Source organism: Geotrypetes seraphini, chromosome 3 (assembly GCF_902459505.1).
Source record: "Geotrypetes seraphini chromosome 3, aGeoSer1.1, whole genome shotgun sequence".
In the NCBI taxonomy this organism is placed as follows: domain Eukaryota; kingdom Metazoa; phylum Chordata; class Amphibia; order Gymnophiona; family Dermophiidae; genus Geotrypetes; species Geotrypetes seraphini.
Window position 1 is genome coordinate 371881620 of NC_047086.1, and position 23383 is coordinate 371905002.

Here is a 23383-nt window from a genome sequence, read left to right on the forward strand (position 1 = left end):
GCAGGGTTTCTGTTACCCCAATACAACAATGTTCACACAGATCAAGGTCAGAAAGAATAATCCAGAATATCCACGCTGGACTTTTCACCATTGACTCACTGCATTAAGATGTCGTCTGTTTCTTTTCACTTCTTTGTCTGGCATAGTGCATACATGATTATTAATATTATACAGGATTACCTTACAGAAAAACCAGTGGGGAGATCCTCATTTCATTATTTTTTTTTCTCTTCTCAGGGAACATTGGTGGGTGTAGTTGGGAAAGTCGGCTGTGGCAAAAGCTCCCTGCTTGCAGCTATCACAGGAGAACTTAACCGGTAATATCCAGGAAGATCCTTTATGCTAATTAAGACCATGCATGAGGGTGTGTGATATGAAACTGGAGCCCCAGGCAAGGGGGAATGTGGTTTGATGCTGGGGCCCCAAGTGAGGACTTGGGGGAGGGAGATGTTGCATGGCATGAAGTTGGGACTCTATGAGGTGTGAAGCTCTGGAACCCTCAGGGAAGGGGTGAGGTGAAGTGAAGTTTGGGTTTTACTGGCGAGAAGATGGCAGATTTGGCTTAGAATTTGGGACCCCACAAGAAAAGGGAGAGAGGGAAGACAAGATTGGTTGGGAAACGAGCCCCATGCAAGTTGAGTGTAGTGTACTGTGAAGCTGGAGCTCTGAACAAGGGGTGGAGGCTTAATTGGTACAGCTGTGTGCAATCATTTAAGCATCCTTGATCAAACTGTAAGTTTCAGTGAATCCTTAAGTGAAAAGAAGCTGACAGAATCTATACATAGTCAAAGTTTTTAATTATTATATATTTATATTAAAATTTTTTTTTAATATTTACAAAACTCAAATAAACAGTGCAAAAGTTTGGTCATCTTTTCAGTCCATTATTTGTAACATCCCTGTTGGAAGAAACAGCTTTCACACATTTCCTACAATCCAAGTTTCCCAAACTTGTCCTGGGAACCCTGCAGCCGATGGTTTTGAAGAGCCTGCCTACCACAGCTAGCTAAAAGGCTATGGTTATCTTTATTTTATTTCCACATTTCCTCCGCAGATAACAAAGCAGTTTACAGTAAATTGAATAGTAAACAGGCACTCTAATTAGCTTTCCTATCTATCCCAGTGGGCTTACAATTTAACTATGGTATTAAGGGTTAAGTGACTTGCCTTAGTGTCACAAGGAGTGGCACTGGGATTGAACCCACAACCTCTGGGGTTTTCCATTCTTGCGATGAAAACAAAAAACTGTGGATACAGATGTTCTGGAGATAATTTATTATACACTGACATATAAAAACATTTATCCCAGGACAAGCAGGTAGCATATTCTCTACATGTGGGTGACATCATCCACGGAGCCCCATCACTGCCTCGTCGGAGGGTCTCTTCATCCCTGGGCTAACCCCCCGGGTCTCTGTCCCTCGGACCCCGGGTTCCTCGCCTTCCAGGCAGTCTAAATGCAAGCATTTGTCGACTCCCCCTCGATCTCTCAGCGGGGCTTCCTCAACGTCAGTGCTTGTGGACACTGACGTACCAGCTCAGTATTCGAGGGAAGCTTCTCCCTCCTTCTATGCTGCCCCGAAGTCCCGCTTGGCTTCGCCTCTCGAGGGGCATTCTGCGGGCAAGACTTCTTCCTTCTCCAGGTTTGTAGTGGACATGGGTAAGGCACTTCAACTGGACTTCCATTCTGAATCCAGGTATACCCGGGAATATTTGGAGGAAATGGAGCTCCCTCATCCACCGAGGGAGTCCCTACACCTCCCCTTGAATCAGGTCTTAAAGCAGACTTTCTTCCAGAATTTGGAGACGCTGTACGCAATCCCTGCCATTCCATCCAAGATGGAATCCCGCTATCAGACGGTCCTGTGTAAGGGATTTGAAAAGGCTCAACTCTCCCACCAGTCCTTGGTTGTGAAGTCTTCCTTGAAGAAATCTAACCCTTCCAAGGTCTACGTGGCAGGGGAGGGTTATTGGGGTGGGCAGACTTGATGGGCCGTGGCCCTTATCTGCCGTCTGTTTCTATGTTTCTATGACTATGGACAAGTTTGGCAGGCGCCTATACCAAAATTCGATGATGGCGAACAGGGTTCTGAATTACAATTTCAGTTTTATATCCTATCTCAAGCATTGCATCAAATCCTTTATGTCTTTTCAGGATGATTTGCCCATCGCCGCTCCGAATTTCGCCGGCTTCAGGATACGCTGTCGTAGATTCGCCTTTATATGCTTCAGGCGACTTATGATGCCTTTGAACGGTCCTCATGGGTCACCGCTTTTGCGATAGCTATGCGCCGTTTGGCCTGGCTCCGCATAGTGGACATGGACCCTAATCTGCAGGACCGTCTGGCGAATCTCCCGTACTTGGGCAACAAGCTCTTCGATGACTCCATTGAGGCGGCCACCAAATGCCTCTCGGAACATGAGCGCTCCTTCACCTCCTTGGTCAGACCCAAGGCGAAGCCCACTCCTCCTAAGTCATATAAGTTGCTGCCCCGGCGCTATCCTCAGAAGTCTACGCTGGCCTTTTCCCGCCCGCTGCCCAGGCGCCCGCAACAGCAGAGGGCCCCACAGAAGCCTCAGCCGCCTGCGATGGCTAAGCCAGTGCCATCCTTTTGACTATCCCGGTGCGAGCATGCCGCCTCCTTTCGTGCTCGAGCCTTCTCCTCTACCCATCGGCTGCCGTCTCAGTTATTTTTGTCGCTGCTGGGAGCTGATTACATCAGACAACTGGGTCCTCTCCGTCATCAAGGAAGGGTATTCCCTTCACTTCCGGAAGGCGCCTCTGGAACATAAGAAGTTGCCTCCTCTGAGGCAGACCAGAGGTCCATCTCGCCCAGCGGTCCGCTCTCGCGGCGGCCCATCAGGCCCACTGCCTGAACAGTGGTCTCTGACTAATTTTACCATTTACCTCTAATCCTATCCCTATAACCTTACCTCTACTCTTATCTGTACCCCTCAATCCCTTTGTCCTCCAGGTACCTGTCCAGACCTTCTTTGAAGCCCTGTAGCGTGCTTCTGCTTATTACATCCTCCGGTAGCGCGTTCCATGTATCCACCACCCTCTGGGTGAAAAAGAACTTCCTGGCATTTGTTCTAAACTTTTCCCCTCTCAATTTCACTGAGTGCCCCCTTGTACTTGAGGTTCCCCATAGTTTGAAAAATCTGTCCCTGTCCACTTTTTCTATGCCCTTCATGATCTTGAAGGTTTCTATCATGCCCCCAAGAGAGTGTCTTTCCAACAGGTCACAACTACCCCTTCTTCTCCGGGAGGCTCAAGCCCTTCTCCACCTCCGTGTGGTGGAGGAGGTTCCTTTGTGCTAGCGGGGCACTGGATTTTACTCCCGGTACTTTCTAGTTCCCAAGAAGACTGGGGACCTACGCCCCATCCTGGACCTCCAGGTGTTGAATTAATTCGGTCAAGGAGAAGTTCCGTATGCTCTCTCTTCCCACGTTGTATCCCCTGATGGACGAAGGGGACTGGCTATGCTCGCTGGATCTCAAAGAGGCCTACACTCAACATATCGATTCATCCGGCCTCTCGCAGATTTCTTCATTTCCAGGTGAGAGACCTTCATCTGCAGTATCGGGTTCTACCGTTCGGACTCGCATCCTCCCCGAGGGTCTTCACCAAGTGCCTTGTGGTGGTGGCGGCGGCCCTGCGGTCGCAGGGCTTTCAGGTGTTCCCGTACCTCAACGACTGGCTCATCAAGGCACCGTCCAGGCCGGAGATTATTGCAGCGACGCAACGGACTATTACATTCCTTCAGCGTCTGGGCTTTGAGGTCAACTTCTCCAAGTCCCAGTTGTGTCCTTCTCATTCCCTGCAGTTCATAGGAGTGTTGCTGGACACGGTTCACCTCTGCTCTTTCCTGCCTCGGCCTCGCCTGGATGCCCTCGTTCACCTGTGCCAGAGGGTCTCCTTTCAGTCGACGGTTTTGGCCAAGCATATGATGATTCTACTGGGGCACATGGCCTCCACCGTTCATGTGACTCCTTTTGCCAGACTTCACCTCCGAGTTCCTCAATGGACTCTGGTGTCCCAGTGGAGACAGGACCAGGATCCCACCTCTCAACACATTGCGATGACTCCCTCCTTGAAGCGATCACTCTGCTGGTGGATACTCTCTTCAATCTTTCCAGTGGTTTTCTCTTCCACGCGCCCCCACCGCAGAAGGTCCTGACAACAGATTCCTCCGCATATGCCTGGGGGGCTCACCTCGATGGCCTCCGTACTCAGGGTCTTTGGTCCAGCGCCGACCGTTGCTGCCACATCAACCTGCTGGAGCTTCGGGCAATCTTCAATGCCTTGGTAGCCTTTCGGCATTTGCTTCAGGATTGCGTGGTCCTGGTGTGAACGGACAACCAGGTGGTGATGTATTATGTGAACAATTTACCAGCAGCATGGAAACAGCCAGAAAGCGATTGATTGGGAAAATTGACTACATTTACTTTATACAAATTGACTCTGTGCTGGGCTAAGCTGACAGCATTTTACAAAATTTGGGAAATCTATGGAAAATGGAAGATGTTCTACAGAAAGGGGACAGTCGCCCAATTTGATATTGATGTATAAGGATACTGTAAAGCTTTTTATTTCACCACAAGAACACTGGGTTAGCACTGTTAGGAAGGAGGATTGAGGGGGAGAAAGGAAGAGTGTGGATCAGTCGTACTGTTATTTCTGTTGAAGGGAATGGAATGGGATATTTAAAGTGATGGACACTGGAGTGACTTGCTTAGGGTCACAAGGAGCAGCACTGGGATCACAGCCTCTAGGTGCAAAGGAAGCAGCTCTACCAGCTTGAAGCCTGTTCTGGTTGTTTTGATATTAATATGTACTGCCTTAATGAAATACTGATTTTAGCTTGTGATGGCTTTTATATTTTGGAATTGTAAACATTTAAAAAAAGACAGCTGTCCTAACTTTATCTGGGTACTATTCTCAATATTGCTGGTACCCAGATAAGTGCTGGTGGCTACATTACATCTAAATATTCAGCACTGGTATCTAGGTACAGCCCAGCACTGAATAATATGGGTATAAAAAGTCTTTGATAACTGGTGTTTAATAAAAGAAAAACCACTTGACTACCATGGGCTTGACTATTAACCAGTTGTGTTTAATTTTGTATCATGTAGAGGTTGATGGCTTTTGTTCACTTAGGGATTCATAGAAGCATATCTTAAGACCAGAGGCGTCTAAACTTTACACACTCGTATGTGGTGTGATACAAAAAGGGGAGATGAGATGATACATGAGGTCATGCCTGAGAGAGGTTAGTTATCCATAGAGTCGTAGGTCAGGAGATGTGGCCAGGTACTAGAGAGAAAATTGTGTTCAAATTTCAGCCCTAGAGTAATGTAACCTGAAGCCATACACATCAATCTGGATTATCAGACTAAATAATTACGCCAAAACTAATCAAAAAAATTTTTTTTTTGTCAACAAAACTTTTGGATTCTGTTTTGTAGTGTCTATATAATGAGACTGATAATCCAGATTGTGTATGGTTTCAGGTACCAGAACCACCACATTTCCAGTGCTGTTCTGAATACCTGTAGAGATTTTGTACACAGGAGAGAGATTAATAGATTTGATAATTTAAAAAGGCTTTGGGTCAAGTAAGGTAGAAGCCTTGATGATTTGGCTTTCCAAATTTTCATAGAAACATGATGACAGATAAAGGCCAAATGGCCCATCCACAGCATCCACTCTTCTCCTTAAGAGATCCCACATGCTTGTCCCATGCTTTCTTGAAATCAAACATGGTCTTTATCTCCAACACTTCTACCAGGATATTATTCCATGCATCTACCACTCTTTCTGTAAAAAAAAAAGTATTAACTTAGTTTACCGTACTTCTAAGCCTATCACCTCTTAACTTCATCTTGTGCCCTCTCATTCCGGTGCTTTCTTTCAGATAAAACTCACCTCGTGGTATTTAAACCTCTATCATATCTCCTCTCTCCCGCCTTTCCTCCAAAGTATACAGATGATTAAGACCAACCATTTCAGTAGCCTTCCTCTGGACTGACTTCATCCTGTTTATATCTTTTTGATGGAGTGGTCTCCAAAATACACAATGTTCTAAATGAGATCTGACCAGAATCTTATACAGGAGCATCAATACCTTTTTTTTCCTACTAGTCATACCTCTTCATATGCACCCATACATCATCCTAGCTTTCGCCATCACCTTTTCAACCTATTTGGCCACCTTAAGAGGCTGTTCTGACAGGACTAGTTCCAACAACAGACAGCTGTGAGCACTTGAGGTCACCTTGCCCTTATAGTATATAATCAATAATTCAGAAACACAAAAGAATAACAAGATATGATTGCTATTTAAGAAGAGAACACCTCATTTATACATCATATTTGAAGGGTTATTAGTCACCTCAAGATCATCACATACAATCACACCCGACCCGCTCTTCTGTTGTGCACATAAGTTCTTCACCCCCTAAACTATATTGTTCCTTTGAGTATTTGCAGTTCAAATGCATGACTTTGCATTTATTAGCATTAAGTTTTAGCTGCCAAATTTCAGACCATCCTTCAAGCTTCACTAGGTTCTTCCTCGTTATTTACACCAGTGTTCTTCAACCTTTTTACACCTGTGGACCGGCGGAAATAAAATAATTATTTTGTGGACCGGCAAACTACTAAGACTGAAATTTTTTTTTTAAAACCATCACCGCCCCGTCCCCGCGAGCCCGGTCCCACAAACCATCTGATCCCATCCGCACAAGCCTCAAATAGTTATGATTTTATATTGTACATATTTTATTAAAGTATAAAAAGAAACAATATTCTATACAATTGTCATTTTATAAATACAAATAATACAGAGCAAGGATCAACAAACCCCCTGTCTCCCCTCCCCTTCACATATATCCCCTCTACTATCAAGAAAACTGAATAAGCCAAATTTCTCTAATCTTTCGCTGTATGGCAGCTCCTCCAACACCTTAACCATCTTAGTCGCTCTTCTCTGGACCCTTTCGAGTAGTAGTACCGTGTCCTCCTTCATGTACGGTGACCAGTGCTGGACGCAGTACTCCAGGTGAGGGCGTACAGCGTCATGATAACCTTCTCTGTCTCTTCAGTCCAGCATCTGCCCCTTCCATTCACTGTCTGTCTTTCCCTGCCATTTCTCTTCCCCCCCCCCCAATTTGGTCTGGCATACATCATCTTTCTTCTGTTTCCCTCATGGTCTGGCATCTCTGTCCTTCCCTTCCCCCTGTGGTTTTTAGCATCTCTCTCTTCTCATTTCCTCCACTCAGATCTGATATCGTTCTCTGCTCTCTCTTCCCTTTTCTTCTCTGGTCTTCCTTCTCTATTTTCTGCCTCCATCTAAATTAAATTCTTTCTTACTATTTAGTCCTGTTTCCCTCTTTTCACTGTGTCTACCCACAGCTTGTCACCCCTCCATTATCTTACTATTTTCTTCCCCCTTTATTTAGCTCCTCCTTCCATCCAGTATGTGTTCTTTCCCCACTTCCAATTCAACATCTGCTCTCCCCTCTCAACTGACATCCATCTGCCTTCTGCTCTCTCTCCCTTCTTCTCACTTCCATCATCTGTCTCCTTCTCTCTCTCATCTCCTCCATTCCATCATCTGCCCCTTCTCTCTCTTCCCCCCCCAACTTCCATCATCTGCCCCCCTTCCCCTCACCTTTGCGGGTCACTTTCTTTCCCCTGAGGGTGGTTCATGTCAGAGGGGAAGCTTTGGCCGAGCATAACTGCTTGCAAGGAACAGTGGAACTTACTTGATGTCATGCTGGGGCCCGTTGCCGTTTGAAGAAAAAAAAAAAAGGGACCTCCAAAGGTGAGAGGAAGGGAAACCTCCAGGACAGCTGCTCTTTGCCCTCCTTCAGCAGCCCAAGAGTCTTTAGGCAAGCGGCAGCTCTGTATGCTTTTAACTTCGGCACAGAGCTGCCCCTAAGCAGTAGTTTAGCGCGGTTTCATGAGGCAGCCTCGAGGCCTCTGCTAGGCCGGCCCACATCGCATCATCGAAGCGGGCCGGCCTAGCAAAGGCCCCGAGGCTGCCTCATGAAACCGCGCTAAACTACTGCTTAGAGGCAGCTCTGTGCCGAAGTTAAAAGCATACAGAGCTGCCGCTGCTGGTCGGGAGGTGCGAAGACAAGGCAGGAAGCATACGCTGCAGGAGTCCCGGCGAAGGCAGAAGTCCCGGCACAGCGACGGCAACAGGAAGTTGCAAGTCAGCTGACGTCGGCACTTTTCGTTGCGGCGGGGACCCGAGTCCTTCGCGGACCGGCAAGATTTTTTTGCGGACCGGCACCGGTCCGCGGACCGGCGGTTGAAGAACTGTGATTTACACCATCAGGGGTGCCTACTCTATTGTAGATTTTGGTATCATCCACAAAGAGGCAAATCTTAACCTGACAGCCCTTCAGCAATATAACTTTCAAAAATGTTAAAAAGAACTGGCCCAAGAACAGAACCTTGAGGCACATCTTTCCTCAGAGCCATCTCCATTGACCGCTACCCTCTGTCACCTTCCACTCAACCAATTCGTGACCCAGTCTATCACTTTGGGCCCATCCTAAGGGCACTCGGTTTATTTATTAGTTGCCTTTGTGGAACCCTGTCAATGGCTTTGCTAAAATCTAAATACACCACATCTAGTGCACTCTATCTAACCAATTCTCTGTTTACCAGTCAAAGAAATCAATCAGATTTGTCTGACAAGACTTGCCTCTAGTGAATGCACTGATTTAGCAGTTCATCAAGAAAAACAAATTCCTAGTGTCTGTGTGCCCTGCTGACCTTCTGCTATATTTTTCAAGGAAGGGAAAGTTAATATGGGAGTGGGTGAAAAGGCATATATTGTCTGACAGCAAGAGAGAAGAGGCCCATACTCTACCTGTTACCTCCTACTGGCCACAAAGATTTGTTTTGATTGCATTACCAGCAGGCTAATCCTATATTTTTTTGTCCTTACCCAAGATTCGCCTCTCTCCTTATGTAACTTTTATGTTTTGCTTGTTTTTCATTGCCCTTTGTACAGGAAAGATGGCTCTGTCTATGTCTTAGGCTTGGAGCAGGGATTTGGCCTTGTGACTCAAGAGCCGTGGATCCAGTTTGCCACCATCAGGGAGAACATCCTGTTTGGAAAAGGATACAATGCCAAATTCTATCAAGAAGTGGTAGAGGTCTGTGCTCTAGCTGATGACCTGAAGGTGAGTTCCAGATCAGAAGGAGCTGAGAGAGAGATACATAGAGGAGACTTACATGGATGTTGTACGCTCTGTTCTGCCTCAGAAGAGGGAGGCCTTCTTAAAGGAGAGCATCACACTGGTGAAATAGGAGGCAATCCTGTAGCCAGGACCTGCCCACCATGGGATTCAATGTCCTCTCACACCGAGGATGTGTCTTTTGGGCTTCTCCCCAGGAAACACATCCTTGGGTAAAGACAGAAAAATATAGGATTAGCGGGCTGGATAATATTGCAAGGGAAAGAGGAAATGGGGAAAGTATAAGGAGAATAGTGGGGGACAGGAAAGTGTGAGGGGGAAGAAGAATGAACAGATGGACGGGGAAGAGTATTTTGAGACATATTTTGATACAGTCTTTGTCTCCACCAACTCTACCGGGATACTATTCCACCCATCTACCACCCTTTCTTTAAACAAAAAAAGTATTTCCTTATATTATTCCTGAGCCTATCACCTCTTAAGTTCATCCTATGCCCTCTCATTCCAGAGTTTCCTTTCAATTGAAAGAGACTATCCTCATGTGCATTTATGCCATGTAGGTATTTAAACGTCTCTATCTTATCTCCCCTCTCCCGCCTTTCCTCCAAAGTATACATATTTAGATCTTTAAGTCTGTCTTCATGCGCCTTAAGACGAAGACCACTGATCATTTTAGTAGCTTTTCTCTGGATTGACTCATCCTGTTTATATCTTTTTGAAGGTGTGGCCTCCAGAATTGTACACAGTATTCTAAATGAGGTCTCGCCAGTCTTATACAGGGGCATTAATGCCTCCTTTTTCCCACTGGCCATTCCTCTCCCTGTGCACCCAATCATCATCCTAGCTTTCACCATCAACTTTTCAACCTGTTTGACCATAAGAACATAAGAATTGCCGCTGCTGTGTCAGACCAGTGGTCCATTTTGCCCAGCAGTCCACTCACGTGGCGGTACCCATGTCAAAGACCAGTGTTCTAAATGAGTCCAGCCTCACCTGTGTACGTTCCAGTTTAGCAGGAACTTGTCCAACTTTGTCTTGAATCGCTGGAGGATGTTTTCTCCTAAGACAGACTCTGGAAGAGCATTCCAGTATTCTACCACTCTGGGTGAAGAAGAACTTCCTTACGTTTGTACGGAATATATCCTCTTTCAACTTTAGAGAGTGCCCTCTCGTTCTCCCTACCTTGGAGAGGGTGAACAATCTGTCTTTATCTGCTAAGTCTATTGACTTCAGTATTTTGAATGTTTCAATCATGTCCCCTCTCAGTCTCCTCTTTTCAAGGGAGAAGAGGCCCAGTTTCTCCAATCTCTCACTGTACGGCAACTCCTCCTGCCCCTTAACCATTTTAGTTGCTCTTCTCTGGACCCTTTCGAGAGTACCGTGTCCTCCTTCATGTATGGCGACCAGTACTGGACGCAGTACTCTAGGTGAGGGTGCACCATGGCTCGGTACAGCAGCATGATAACCTCCGATCTGTTCGTGATCCCCTTCTTAATCATTTCTAGCTTTTTGTTTGCCCTTTTCGCCACGGCGGCGCATTGTGTGGACAGCTTCATCGACTTGTCGATCAGAACTCCCAAATCTCTTTCCTGGGAGGTCTCTCCAAGTACTCTCCCGGACATTCTGTATTCGTGCATGAGATTTTTGTTACCGACATACATCACTTTACACTTATCCACGTTGAACTTCATTTGCCATGTCTATGCCCATTTCTCGAGCTTGATTATGTCACGTTGCAGATCTTCGCAATCCCCCTGTGTCTTCACTACTCCACAAATTTAATCACCTCACTCGTCATACCAATGTCCAGATCATTTATAAAGATGTTGAAGAGCACGGGTCTAAGCACAGAGCCCTGCGGCACCCCACTGGTGACGCTCCTCCAGTCCAAGTATTGTCCATTTATCTCCACTCTCTGTTTCCTATGCTCCAGCCAGTTTTTAATCCATGTAAGTATTTCATCCTTGATTCCGTGGCTCGCAATTTTCTGAAGTAGTCGTTCATGTGAAACCTTGTCGAACGCTTTCTCAAAATCCAGATATACAATGTTGCCCTTGTCTATCTGTCTGTTTGTCTATCTGCCTGTTTACTACAAGTCCTGCTCCTCTTTCGTGCACAAAAGTTCTTCATCCTAAAACCTCGGGTATTTGCAGTCCAAATATATGACTTGGAATTCTTAGTATTAAATCTTAGCTGCCAAATTTCAGACCATTAGGTGATGATTAAACTCCAGGTTGGAATCCATAAACACACCAAGAATTCTTGAAAAATTCTCAATCTTGAGAATATCACCAGTGAAAACCCCCCAAACCAAACTAATTTTGTTTTTGCCCTGTTAAGTTTCAAGTTGTTTGCAGCCTAGACATCAACTGTTCTTATACTTTGTTTCAAATATTCAGATAAGTTGACAGTTTTGCTATCAACAGGACACTGCATAAAAATATTTGTCATTAGAAACAAAACGGGTATATATGTGTATCATAAATACTAATACAGAGGCACTGCAACAAGAGCCCAGAGGAAAAGAGCAACCAATAAAATGAAAAATGAGAGTAAAGCCTCAGATTCCAACCTCCACCCTGCAGTGACAGCTGGCAGGTATAGCAGGTATAGCAGGCATAAAAAACCTTACATGAAATTTAAATTGGTGCTCTGTACAATGCAAGTAAATCCACTGAATTTCCAAAGGGGAGTGTGTGGCGCAGTGGTTAAAGCTACAACCTCAGCACCCTGGGGTTATGTGTTCAAACCCACGCTGTTTCTTGTGACCCTGGGCAAGTCACTTTATCCCTCCCATTGCCCCAGGTACATTAGATAGATTGTGAACCCACCGGGACAGACAGGGAAAAATGCTTGAGTACCTGAATAAATTCATGTAAACCGTTCTGAGCTCCCTTGGGAGAACGGTATAGAAAATTGAATAAATAAAACTAAACTAAAACTTAACCTTATATATCGGGTCTTTAACCAAAGGAAAGCTCGACGCGGTTAACAGTAAATTTAAAAAAATAAAGTAGATTGGAGGAAGTGACGTCATCCAACCGAATGGCAGCATAGCTTTCGAGCTCCGATGGGGCTTGCAGGCAACGTGGTTTAAATTGTTTCCCAAGAGCGGCTCTGCTCCCGCAAACACGAGCATCGGTGGTGGAAGTACATGGCGAGTCGTCGGCGGTTAGAAAAGTGAGACGGCAATCAGCAAAAGATCGACGAAAGTGACGGGGTCGCCGGTGGCAAAAAGTAAAATGGTGTCTCCGGGGCCGTCTCCACAGATGCCAAACTCAACCGCCGAATGCCGCTGTACCAGGAGATAGCACCGCGGCAAGGCAGACGACATTGGAAACCTGGTTTCAGGAATTAAAAGTCGAAATGAAAGGTGTTCGTGAGGATCTTCGAACGGCACTGACTGAAATCAGAGCGGAAGTCAGTGACTTGGGTGGTCGTGTTGAGGCCTCTGAACAACACGTGTCGAGGATGGAGGGGGAGCTTTGGGGATTACTTAATCAAAGAAAAGATTCTTCAAGCAGTTCGGAGACAACCACAATTCCAATGGAATGGGATTGTATTGGGAGTTTTTCAAGATCTGGCTCTCACGACTGCAAAAGTGACGGGCATTTCGAGAGGTGACTCAGGTGCTGCGGACTGAGGGTCATCGCTACCGCTGGTTGTTCCCCTTTGGATTATGGTTGACTGTAAATGGAAAGTCGCGCAGAGTGGACACGGTGGGTGATGCATGGCTCGCCTTGAAAGATCTGGGCTGTAACAATCTACCTACTGTTTCAACAGGAGTGACACCGAAGAAAGCGGGGAGACCACTGGAGGAGTGGCGTACGATTACCCGGTCGACTAAAAAGATGCAAGTGCTGGAGACCTGAACTGGGGTTAGCGCTCTGGAACATTGACATTGCTGGAATCCATGAGGGCGTTTGGTTCACCGATGTGTATGCTTGTTGTGGGTACTTGGTTCTATAGCAGGGTGGATTTGGGGGTGGAGATATGTCCGAGTGGTGAGTGAGTGGTTGAGTGCTGGGGCAGTGTAACTGGAGAGTTTTGGGGGTTAGGAATAAGCTGGTGTCTGGGTGCTGACAGAGGGTAGGGTGGGTGTGGGGTGGTAACCTGTGCGGTCACACTATGGGGCTCAGCAAAAAGTACATAGAATTGGGTCATGTTAATGGAATGAATAATCCGGGGAAAAGAAGCATTGTATTTCGGGATCTAAAGAGATTGTGTTGGGATGTCTGCCTCTTGCAAGAGATGCATTTGAGACCTAGGATTGCAGCTCTCTTACAAAATCCTGCCTATGAACATGTTTGGACACATCAGGGACCAGATTCGACTAAAAAAAGGGTGGGATTGTGATCTTGGTTAAACGGGGATTGGGATTGGTGGTTGACCAGGTTTATAGAGATTCAAAGGGGAGATGTTTAGCTTTGAGAGGGACACTGCAGGGAAGGAAAGTGACGATAGTGAACATTTATGGCCCTAATGTTGACCAGGTAGTTTTTTATCGTAATCTACAAGGAGAGCTGATATCGTTCCTTCAGGGCAGGGTATTTTTGGGAGGGGAATTTAATGTGCTTCCAGACGGACGCTTAGATCATTCTAAAGGTGGGGGTACTTCTACAAAGGGTCATACTAAGGCTTTCCGGGGGTTTATGCATGCTCTAGGATTGGTGGACTGCTGGCGTCTATTGCATGGAACTCAACATAATTATACTCATTCGCATGCTCAAAAAACATATTCTAGGATTGATGGGCACTGGGGACAGATACAGGGGGCAGAGATTGGGAGCATTCAGGTGTCAGATCATGCTCCAGTATCCGTGGATTGTTCTGGGATAGTATTAGGGAGTGGTACTTGATATTGGAGTCTTAATGCTTAATGCTCCTGAGGTGGAAGCTGAGATTCTTCAGAGTATAGCAACTTACTTGGAGTTTAATGATATGGGGGAGGTGTCTGATAGGATTCTGTGGGATGCCTTAAAATCTGTTTTGAGAGGGGTCTTCATTAAGTGGGGTACTCGATTTTTTTTTTTAATTCTTTATTCGTTTTTAAACTTTCATCAAGTGGACAAGAATCATAATAAACACTATTAATTAGATCACTTGAACATCTTATCATTGTATCTTATAAATATAAATGCAACCCTCCCTCCACCCTCCCTCTAAGCCCATTATTCATTATAAGATCATAAACCCTCCCATTAAACCCTTCCCCTCTTTCATCACTAAGTGGTGTATAATTAATAGAAAAATGGCATTTAATCATGACAAAAAAGATGTTAATGGCTCCCATATTTTTATAAAACTTTTATACTTTCCATTCTGTACCGCCAATGATCTTTCCATTCTATATAAGTGACACAACGAATTCCACCAGAAATTAAAATTAAGTCTACTGTGATCTTTCCAATTATTAGTAATATGTTGGATGGCAACTCCTGTCATGATCAATAAAAGTTTATTGTTACTCGATGATATCTGACTCTCTTTCCTCATGGACATTCCAAATATCACAGTATCATAAGATAAAGCTACATGATTTTCCAATAAACAATTTATTTGATCCCAGATTGAGTTCCAAAAGGCTAAGATATGGGGACAATAATACAAAAGATGATCCAAAATCCCTACATCTATATTACAATGCCAGCATCCATTAGACAAGGAACTATTTAATTTTTGTAATCTAACTGGGGTCCAAAAAGCTCTATGTAACAGAAAAAACCAAGTCTGCCTCGATTTAAACATCGACGAGCTCGAGCTCAGTTATGTCTTCGTGAACGCCTTCTTTCCTTGGAAATGATGCTTAAGCGCTTGCTGGACCCTAGGACCCTGGCGCATTTGTGCCAGGTGCGTGGGGACTTGTCACAGCTTCAGCTGGAAGAGTTTAATCATATGAGGGAGCTCTTTCAGTCCTATTTGTATGAGCATAGCAATAAATGTAGTGCGCAGTTGGCTCGTTCATTAAAATAAAGCAAGCAAGGGCTTCAATTACGGCGGGCGTCATGGTGGAGGAATGGTGCAGAACTTTGGATTCTTAGACCACGGCGAGACGATCCAGGGACTACAAGGACCAGACGGACTCCACCTAACCAGGAGAGGTAAGAACGTATTTGGACATCGACTGGCCCGCCTACTCCACAGGGCTTTAAACTCCACAGGGGGAGGGTACATACTTATATCCCAGAGCAGTAAGAAACCACCCTGAGGAGGCAAATCACACCCACACTTCTGAGTCTAAGGTAGGTACCAATAACATCCACAATAAGTCAGGGAAAATTGTCTATGTTAATTTAGGAGACACACAAACTCATAAGGGAAACTCTTCACAGATATGGAAGGCTATGTATGTAAATGCACACAGCCTGGGAAATAAACTTCTAGAATTGGAGAGTGAAATAATAAATGCCGATCTGGATGTAATAGCGATATCTGAAACCTGGTTCACGGACTCGCATGGGTGGGATATGGTTATACCGGGCTACAACTTACTTCGTTGCGACAGAGAGGGTAAAATAAGAGGAGGCGTAGCACTGTACACTAAGGAGAGCATCAAAACTATCAGAATCACAGATGTTAGTTACACCGGGGAATCCCTCTGGGTGAACCTAGCCAGAGGGTATGAAAAATGCCTATACCTTGGCGTGATATACAGACCCCCCAGGCAACAGGAAGACCAAGACATGGAATTAATAGAGGACATAGAGAATATCACACTGCGCGGAGACACAGTAATTCTAGGAGACTTCAACATGCCTGATACAGATTGGAACACACTCTCCGCGACTACAAGTAGCAGCAAAAGAATTTTAACCTCCATAAAGGGTGCACATCTCAAGCAATTGGTATCGGAGCCCACCAGGAATCAGGCAATACTAGACCTAGTACTCACCAACGGAGATAGCGTCTCGGAAGTCTCAGTAGGTGATACACTGGCCTCCAGCGACCATAATATGGTATGGCTCAACCTCGAGAAGGGTTTCCCTAAGTCACACACAGCAACGAGGGTTCTCAACTTTAGAGGCACAGACTTCAACCGCATGAGAGAATTTATCCATCAAGAGCTATATAAACAGGTAAAAGCTGACAATGTGGAGGATATGTGGTCGACTCTAAAGTCCATCCTACATGAAGCGACAACCCGCTACATAAGAACAGTAAGTAAACGCAGGAGAAACAAAAAACCCCAATGGTTCAGCAAAGACATTTCAGACCTAGTTAAAAAGAAAAAAGAAGCATATATCGCCTAAAAACATTTAGGAAAACAGGAGGCGAAAGAGGACTATCTAGACAGATCCAGAGCTGTCAAAAAAGCAGTCAGAGAGGCCAAAATCCAAATGGAGGAAAATCTAGCACAGAACATTAAGAAAGGAGATAAATCTTTCTTTAGCTATATTAGTGACAGGAAAAGAAACAAAGATGGGATTGTACGCCTGAAGCAATCGGATGGTAACTTTGCAGAATCGGATTCTGCCAAGGCAGAACTACTAAACAAATATTTCTGTTCAGTCTTCACATGTGAGGCACCGGGAGACGGTCCACAGCTTTAGACGGTAGATAACCAGAAAGACCCGTTTCAGGATTTCGAATTTACGCCAGATAGCGTCTACAGCGAACTATCAAGACTCAAAGTGAACAAAGCCATGGGACCAGACAACCTACACCCCAGGGTACTCAGGGAGTTATGTGAAGTCCTGGCGGAACCATTATCTGTGCTTTTCAATCTTTCCCTACGCACAGGAAGAGTCCCCTTAGACTGGAAAACCGCTAACGTAATCCCACTCCACAAAAAGGGCAGCAAGACAGAGACAGCAAACTACAGGCCAGTGAGTCTCACGTCTATAGTGTGTAAAGTCATGGAAACACTGATCAAGCGGAATCTTGACACAATCCTAGATGAGGAAAATCTACATGATTCCCACCAACACGGGTTCACCCAGGGTAGATCCTGCCAATCCAATCTTATTAGCTTTTTTGACTGGGTTACTAGACAACTGGATGCCGGGGAGGCACTGGACGTGGTGTATTTGGACTTCAGTAAAGCATTTGATAGCGTCCCACACCGAAGGTTATTGAACAAGCTGAAATCAATGGGCTTGGGAGACACTCTAACTAAATGGGTTGGGGACTGGCTGAGCGGTAGAGTACAGAGGGTGGTGGTGAACGGTACCCCATCAGAAGCGTCGGACGTGCTCAGTGGAGTACCACAGGGCTCAGTCTTGGGCCCGATTTTATTCAACTTATTCATAAGAGATATGACGCAAGGGCTTAGGGGAAAGGTATCACTGTTCGCCGATGACGCCAAAATTTGCAACATTGTAGGCAACAGCTTATTACCTGACAATATGACACAGGACTTACTACTGCTGGAAAGATGGTCAACGACTTGGCAGTTGGGCTTCAATGCTAAAAAATGCAAGGTAATGCACCTGGGTAAGAGAAACCCGCGCAGAACTTATGCACTAAATGGAGAGACCTTGGTTAGGACCAAGGAAGAACGTGATCTAGGAGTGATTATTAGTGATGACATGAAGGCTGCCAATCAAGTGGAGAAGGCTTCCTCCAGGGCAAGACAAATGATGGGTTGTATCCGCAGAGGTTTTGTCAGCAGGAGACCTGAAGTCATTATGCCATTGTACAGATCCATGGTGAGGCCTCACTTGGAGTACTGTGTTCAATTCTGGAGACCACACTACCGTAAAGACATGCTGAGGATCGAGTCGGTTCAGCGAATGGCCACCAGGATGGTCTCGGGGCTAAAGGATCTAACGTATGAAGAAAGACTAAAGAAGTTGCGACTGTACTCACTTGAGGAACGAAGAGAAAGGGGAGACATGATTGAAACGTTTAAGTACATCACGGGTCGCATTGAGTCGGAAGATGATATCTTCTGTCTTATGGGTCCCTCGACCACCAGAGGGCATCCGCTGAAGATCAGAGGAGGGAAGTTTCAGGGAGACTCCAGAAAGTACTTCTTCACCGAAAGAGTGGTGGATCAGTGGAACAAACTCCCACTGCAGGTTGTTGAAGCCAGCAGCGTGAAGGATTTTAAGAGTAAATGGGATGCTCACGTGGGATCTTTAAGGGAGTAAATTCGGGAGCGAATACTTTGGAATGGGCAGACTTGGTGGGCTATAGCCCTTTTCTGCCACTATGTTTCTATGTTTCTATGTCACGGACAAAGATATTGGTAACTCCTTTTTGGAATTTTACAAGTGGTTATATAGCGCTGAAGGGGATGAGAGGACTGAGGGGATACGGGACTTTTTGGGTGGGGTCTGCTTACTTGAATTATCTACTGATGACCGGGCGCAGATTAATGAGCCAATCACGCTAGGGGAGATTTTGGGGTCATCCGGGATACAAAGCCTGGTAAATCCCCAGGGTTGGATGGCTACATGGGCCGTTTCTATAAAAATATTTGGTGCTCAGGTGGCTCCCTTATTGGTGCGGATAGTGATTAGGATACAGGAGGGGGATACTTTGTCCAGAATATGGGGGAAGCGGGTATCGCGATCCTTTTAAAACCTGGAAGAGACCCTTTGAATTGTGGTTCATATAGACCGATTTCCCTTTTGAATGTGGATGTTAAAATTATTGCAAAAATCTTAGCTATACGTTTGGGTAAGTTTCTTCCCAATTTGATACAATCTGGGTTTATACAACGGAGGCAGGTGTGCGATAACATATAATGCACTTTGCATTTGATGTGGCATGCAAGGAGGGCAAGGGAACCAGCGGTCCTAATGGCGGTAGATGCTGAGAAAGCTTTTGACAGGGTTTCCTGGGAATTTTTGTGGGCAGTTCTAGATAAAGTGGGACTGGGGGGTCATTTTAGTGTTTGGGTCAGAGCTCTCTACAGGGAGCCTCGAGCATTAATCTTCGGATTAATCGCACGTATAAGGAGTTTTTCTCCATTGCATGTGGTACTCGACAAGGTTGCTCGCTTTCCCCTTTGCTCTTTGCTCTCTTTATAGTATCGTTAGCAGTCCTGCTCAGGAATCACCCTTGGTTGCAGGGGATCGTGGTTGATGGTATTGAACATCGTGTGGCTCTCTTTGCTGATGATATTCTTTTGTATATTGTGGACCCAGACTGCTCTGTGGATCCCTTGTTACATGTTTTGGAGGATTATGGGAATGTGTCAGGGTTTAAGATCAATCTTGATAAGACTGAGATGATGAATCTCACCCTGGGGGAACCTCAGATTTTGGATCTTCAGCGCCAGTATCCATTTAAATGGGCGTCCTGGGGCATTAGATACTTAGGTACTAATTTGACTATAGATTCGGAGCGGCTTTATGAGGCTAACTATGGGAGAGTTCTCCAATTGATTCGGACAGATTTCCAACGATGGCATGGGCTCTGGCTTTCCTGGGGAGGGCGTATAGCCGTCCTCCAGATGACTGTGTTACCCCGATTATTGTTCTTGTTTCAGACTCTTCCCATCTCTTTACCGCCTCGGCTGTTTTAAGATCTTACAGGCAGAGTTTAGGAAGTTTATTTGGGCAAACAGAGCACCTCGCATTTCCCAGTGGGTGATGTGGGCTGATAGATCACGGGGGGGGGGGGTAGGGGGGTCCCCAACCTTTGTTGGTATTATCAGGCAGCGCAGCTACAGATGCTGTTAGAATGGAACCTGAGCCCTCATAAGTGGGGTGTGCGGTTGGAACAATCCTTAGTATATTGCCATAGCCTACCTAATATGTTGTGGTCTTCGCAGACAGTCTGGCAGTGGGAACTGGAGATTGATAATCCTTATATTTTGCATTTGATCAAATTGTGGGATAGCCTTAAAAAAGAGTTTAACAATGGGGTGGTCCTATCTACCTTGGCCTCTTTGAGAGATGAACCCCGCTTCATGGTGGGCAACACCAATCCAGTTTTGGAGCGGTGGGCAATCCGGGGATTACTAGGTTTTGAGATTTTTTGCGGACTGGGACAGTACTTTCCTTTGAAGCTCTGCTACGACTTCCAGGGGTACGGAAGGGAGATTACCTGACATATCTTCAAGTGAAACATTACCTGGGGGCTCAGGGGTGGAATAAAAACTTACCTTTGGCAACTGAACATCTAGAACACCTGTGGGAGATTTTACAGAGTTCCTAGGCCTATTTCTATAATATATAAATATATTAGGGGGAGCGTTGTACCTACTTTGGCTTTCCGACAACACTGGGAGAGGAACTTGCATTGCCATTTTACAGATAAAGAGTGGGACACTATTTGTGTGTAGAGTGTTAGTTTGTGTATTAATACAAGAAAATGTCTACAAAGTGTTAAGTCGCTGGTATTATACTCCAGAACGACTTCATAAGATGTATCCTCAGACGTCCAATAGTTGCTGGAGATGTCATCAGGCTGTCGGAACTTTTCTCCATATTTGGTGGAATTGTCCTGTGTTGGCGCCCTGTTGGTCTACAGTGATAAGTTTGTTATCTCAATTGCGGGGGGACTCCGGTACCAAAATACGCCTCAGAGTTGCTTATTGGGGCTTTCCAATATTTGTACCACTAGGTGGCAAACCCGCTTATTGAGAATGGGGTTGGCGGTGTTTAAATGTCTTATTGCTGCCTGTTGGAAACAGTCCCTGGTACCCGATGTGACTGAATGGAGGGCAAAATTATATGTGATGGGGAAGATGGAAATATATGTGGCTAAACGTAGAGGGTATTATCAGCATTCCATATCGACATGGTCTGTTCTTACACTGAAATTGGATCTTTAGGGGGCTGAAGGTTCTCTGCTTTTATAATGCTTCTTTGCTGAAGGGGGTGGGGGGTCTAGGGCGTTCACAGGGGCGCCTGTTGTGATATTTTATGTATCGCAGCGTTGTTTCGCTGCTAGTTCTTGTTATGTGTCTCATGGTTGTAATTTCTTGCTATTCAATTCAATATTTCAATAAATATTCTAAATTTAAAAAAAAATTATCATAAGTTTTAAAAAGATTTGGGGGCCATTGATTAATTATTCTAATGATCAGACATCTTAAACACCTTAGTATTACCGGTAGATAAAATATAGGGGGGATGGGAATGTGAAAGATAATAATTGATAATTGTTTATTATTAATATGGGTGAGTGGGTAGGGATTCTTTTATATTTATATATTTGAAGGAATTTAAGTAAGATTGTCAAGTGATTAGTTAAAGATTTTCTGTTTGACTATTATACACTTGTAATATTTGAAAATGAATAAAGATTTAAATAAATAAATAAAGTAAACTGAAATACAAGAGTTACTTTTCAAAATGTTTAGTGGATTAAAAAGTTTTTAGAAGTTTATGGAAGAGTTGGAAGGAACTGGGACACCTCAAAATTAGGGGAAGTTCATTCCATAGTTGGGGAAATTTAAACGCCAAAATTCTAAATGCTAAAATTCTAAATGCTAAAATTCTTAACTTCTTGAATTCCTTTCCTAGAAGAAAGAGAAAGTTTAAATCGATGAATACCTCTCGCTTATGAAAATCTATAAACATTCCATAGCAGAGGAACAAATAACAGGCTTATCTGCATTAGGAAAGGTCTGTCGCACTAACTCCGCTGAGGAGGTTTCTGACAACACATGAATATAAAACACTGGCCACTGTCGGTGTGACAGACCTTTCCTAACGCAGATAAGCCTATTATTTGTTAATCTTTGGGAATTCAGTGAATTTACTTGCATTGCACATGATTTGATTTGATTTGCATGAGGAGATGTTTTATGCCTATGAGGTTTACCCTGCTATACCTGCCACCTGTCACTGTAGGGTGGAAGTTGGGATCTGAGGCTTTTTCCTCCTCGTTTTTCATTTTATTGGTTGCTCTCTTGCTCTGGGCCCTTGTTGCAGTGCCCCTCTATTAGTTTTTGTGTTACACATATGTACCTGTTTTGTTTCTGATGATAAGTAGAAGTGTGTTTGGTTATTATTGTATTTTTCTGCTTTCTTTTGTATTGGTTTCTATGACATAAAAATATGTCATCAGTAAAGGAAAATATAGATATACCTAACCCTAAGAAGGCAGAACCCCAAGGCATGCACATAAACATTAAATAATGTAGACAACAGAGGGAATCCCTCGGCATACCACATCCAGAGGTCCAAATGAGAAACTTCTTGTTGTTGACACACTTGATATGTTCTGTTCCTTAGAAAGCCTTCAAACCAATTTAATACAGGTCCATAAATTCTTAGTTTGCTCTCTCTATAGAGGAGTGTCTACCACATCAAATGCAGCTGACATATCAAATTGTAGCACCAGTGTCTGACCTTCTACGCTCTTATAGATGAAATCAATTCCAACGACAAGGCCTCCGTACTGATCTCAGATTCAGATAGTCATGCAAGTGGGTTTTCTTAGGGAGAAGAAGAGATAGTATGGATGGGTAGACTGTATAGGCCATATGGCCTTTACCTGCTGTTATTGTCTCTGTTTCTGTCTTCCTCTTTACAGATCTTACCAAGAGGTGACCAGACAATAGTGGGCGAGAAAGGAGTGACTCTCAGTGGGGGGCAGAAGGCTCGTGTTGCTCTTGCCAGAGCTGTTTATCAGGTGAGTATGGAACAATTATACTGAAGTATTCACAGAATATACAAATACAGTAAAACCTTGGATTGCAAGTGTTTTGCAAGACAAGCAAAACATTTTATTACATTTTAACTTGATATACAAGCAAGGTCTTGCAATATAAGTACATACAGTATACACGTGTCACATCATCACAACTGAGCCAATGGTTCTTCTCTCTCTGACACTGCTAAAACCCCTGTTTTATTTATTTATTTTTTTTTTGCATAGCCAAGTGATGTTAGTGCATTAATCGTTTGGCTACTTTGCGTGGGGTTTTAGCTAATTTGCTTGGACAGATCATAAAATGGGTGGACGAGGAGGAAAACACACGATGAGCTATTTTGTGAATTGGGTCAGTAATAGTGGTCATTACTAAAGCTGTGAAAACAGGTTTAGTGACGATTGTTGATTTTAGTGCATCTAGCCCTTTGTACAGTGCGCCTACTAGGTTGTGTGCATAACTTATAGAAAGACATGGGGGAAGCCACTGCTTGCCCTGTATTGGTAGCATGGAATATTGCTACACCTTGGCTTTTGGCCAGGTACTAGTGACCTGGATTGGCCACCATGGCTACTGGGTTTGATGGACCATCGGTCTAACCCAGTA

General features: G+C 44.6%; 1 protein-coding gene across 4 annotated transcripts in view; it reads left to right on the forward strand.

Annotated features, from left to right (window-relative positions):
• Positions 1 to 23383, forward strand: part of ABCC10 (ATP binding cassette subfamily C member 10) — a 109886-nt gene that overhangs the window by 24683 nt on the left and 61820 nt on the right. For all 4 annotated transcript variants that reach the window (XR_004538743.1, XM_033936883.1, XM_033936885.1 and 1 more), the window contains 3 exons: positions 238 to 317; positions 9036 to 9207; positions 22660 to 22758. Coding sequence is in view for 3 of the 4 variants with exons in the window: in XM_033936883.1 (XP_033792774.1) it covers positions 238 to 317; positions 9036 to 9207; positions 22660 to 22758 (351 nt within the window). In the remaining variant the exon portion in view is untranslated. The remainder of the gene's footprint in view (positions 1 to 237; positions 318 to 9035; positions 9208 to 22659; positions 22759 to 23383) is intronic.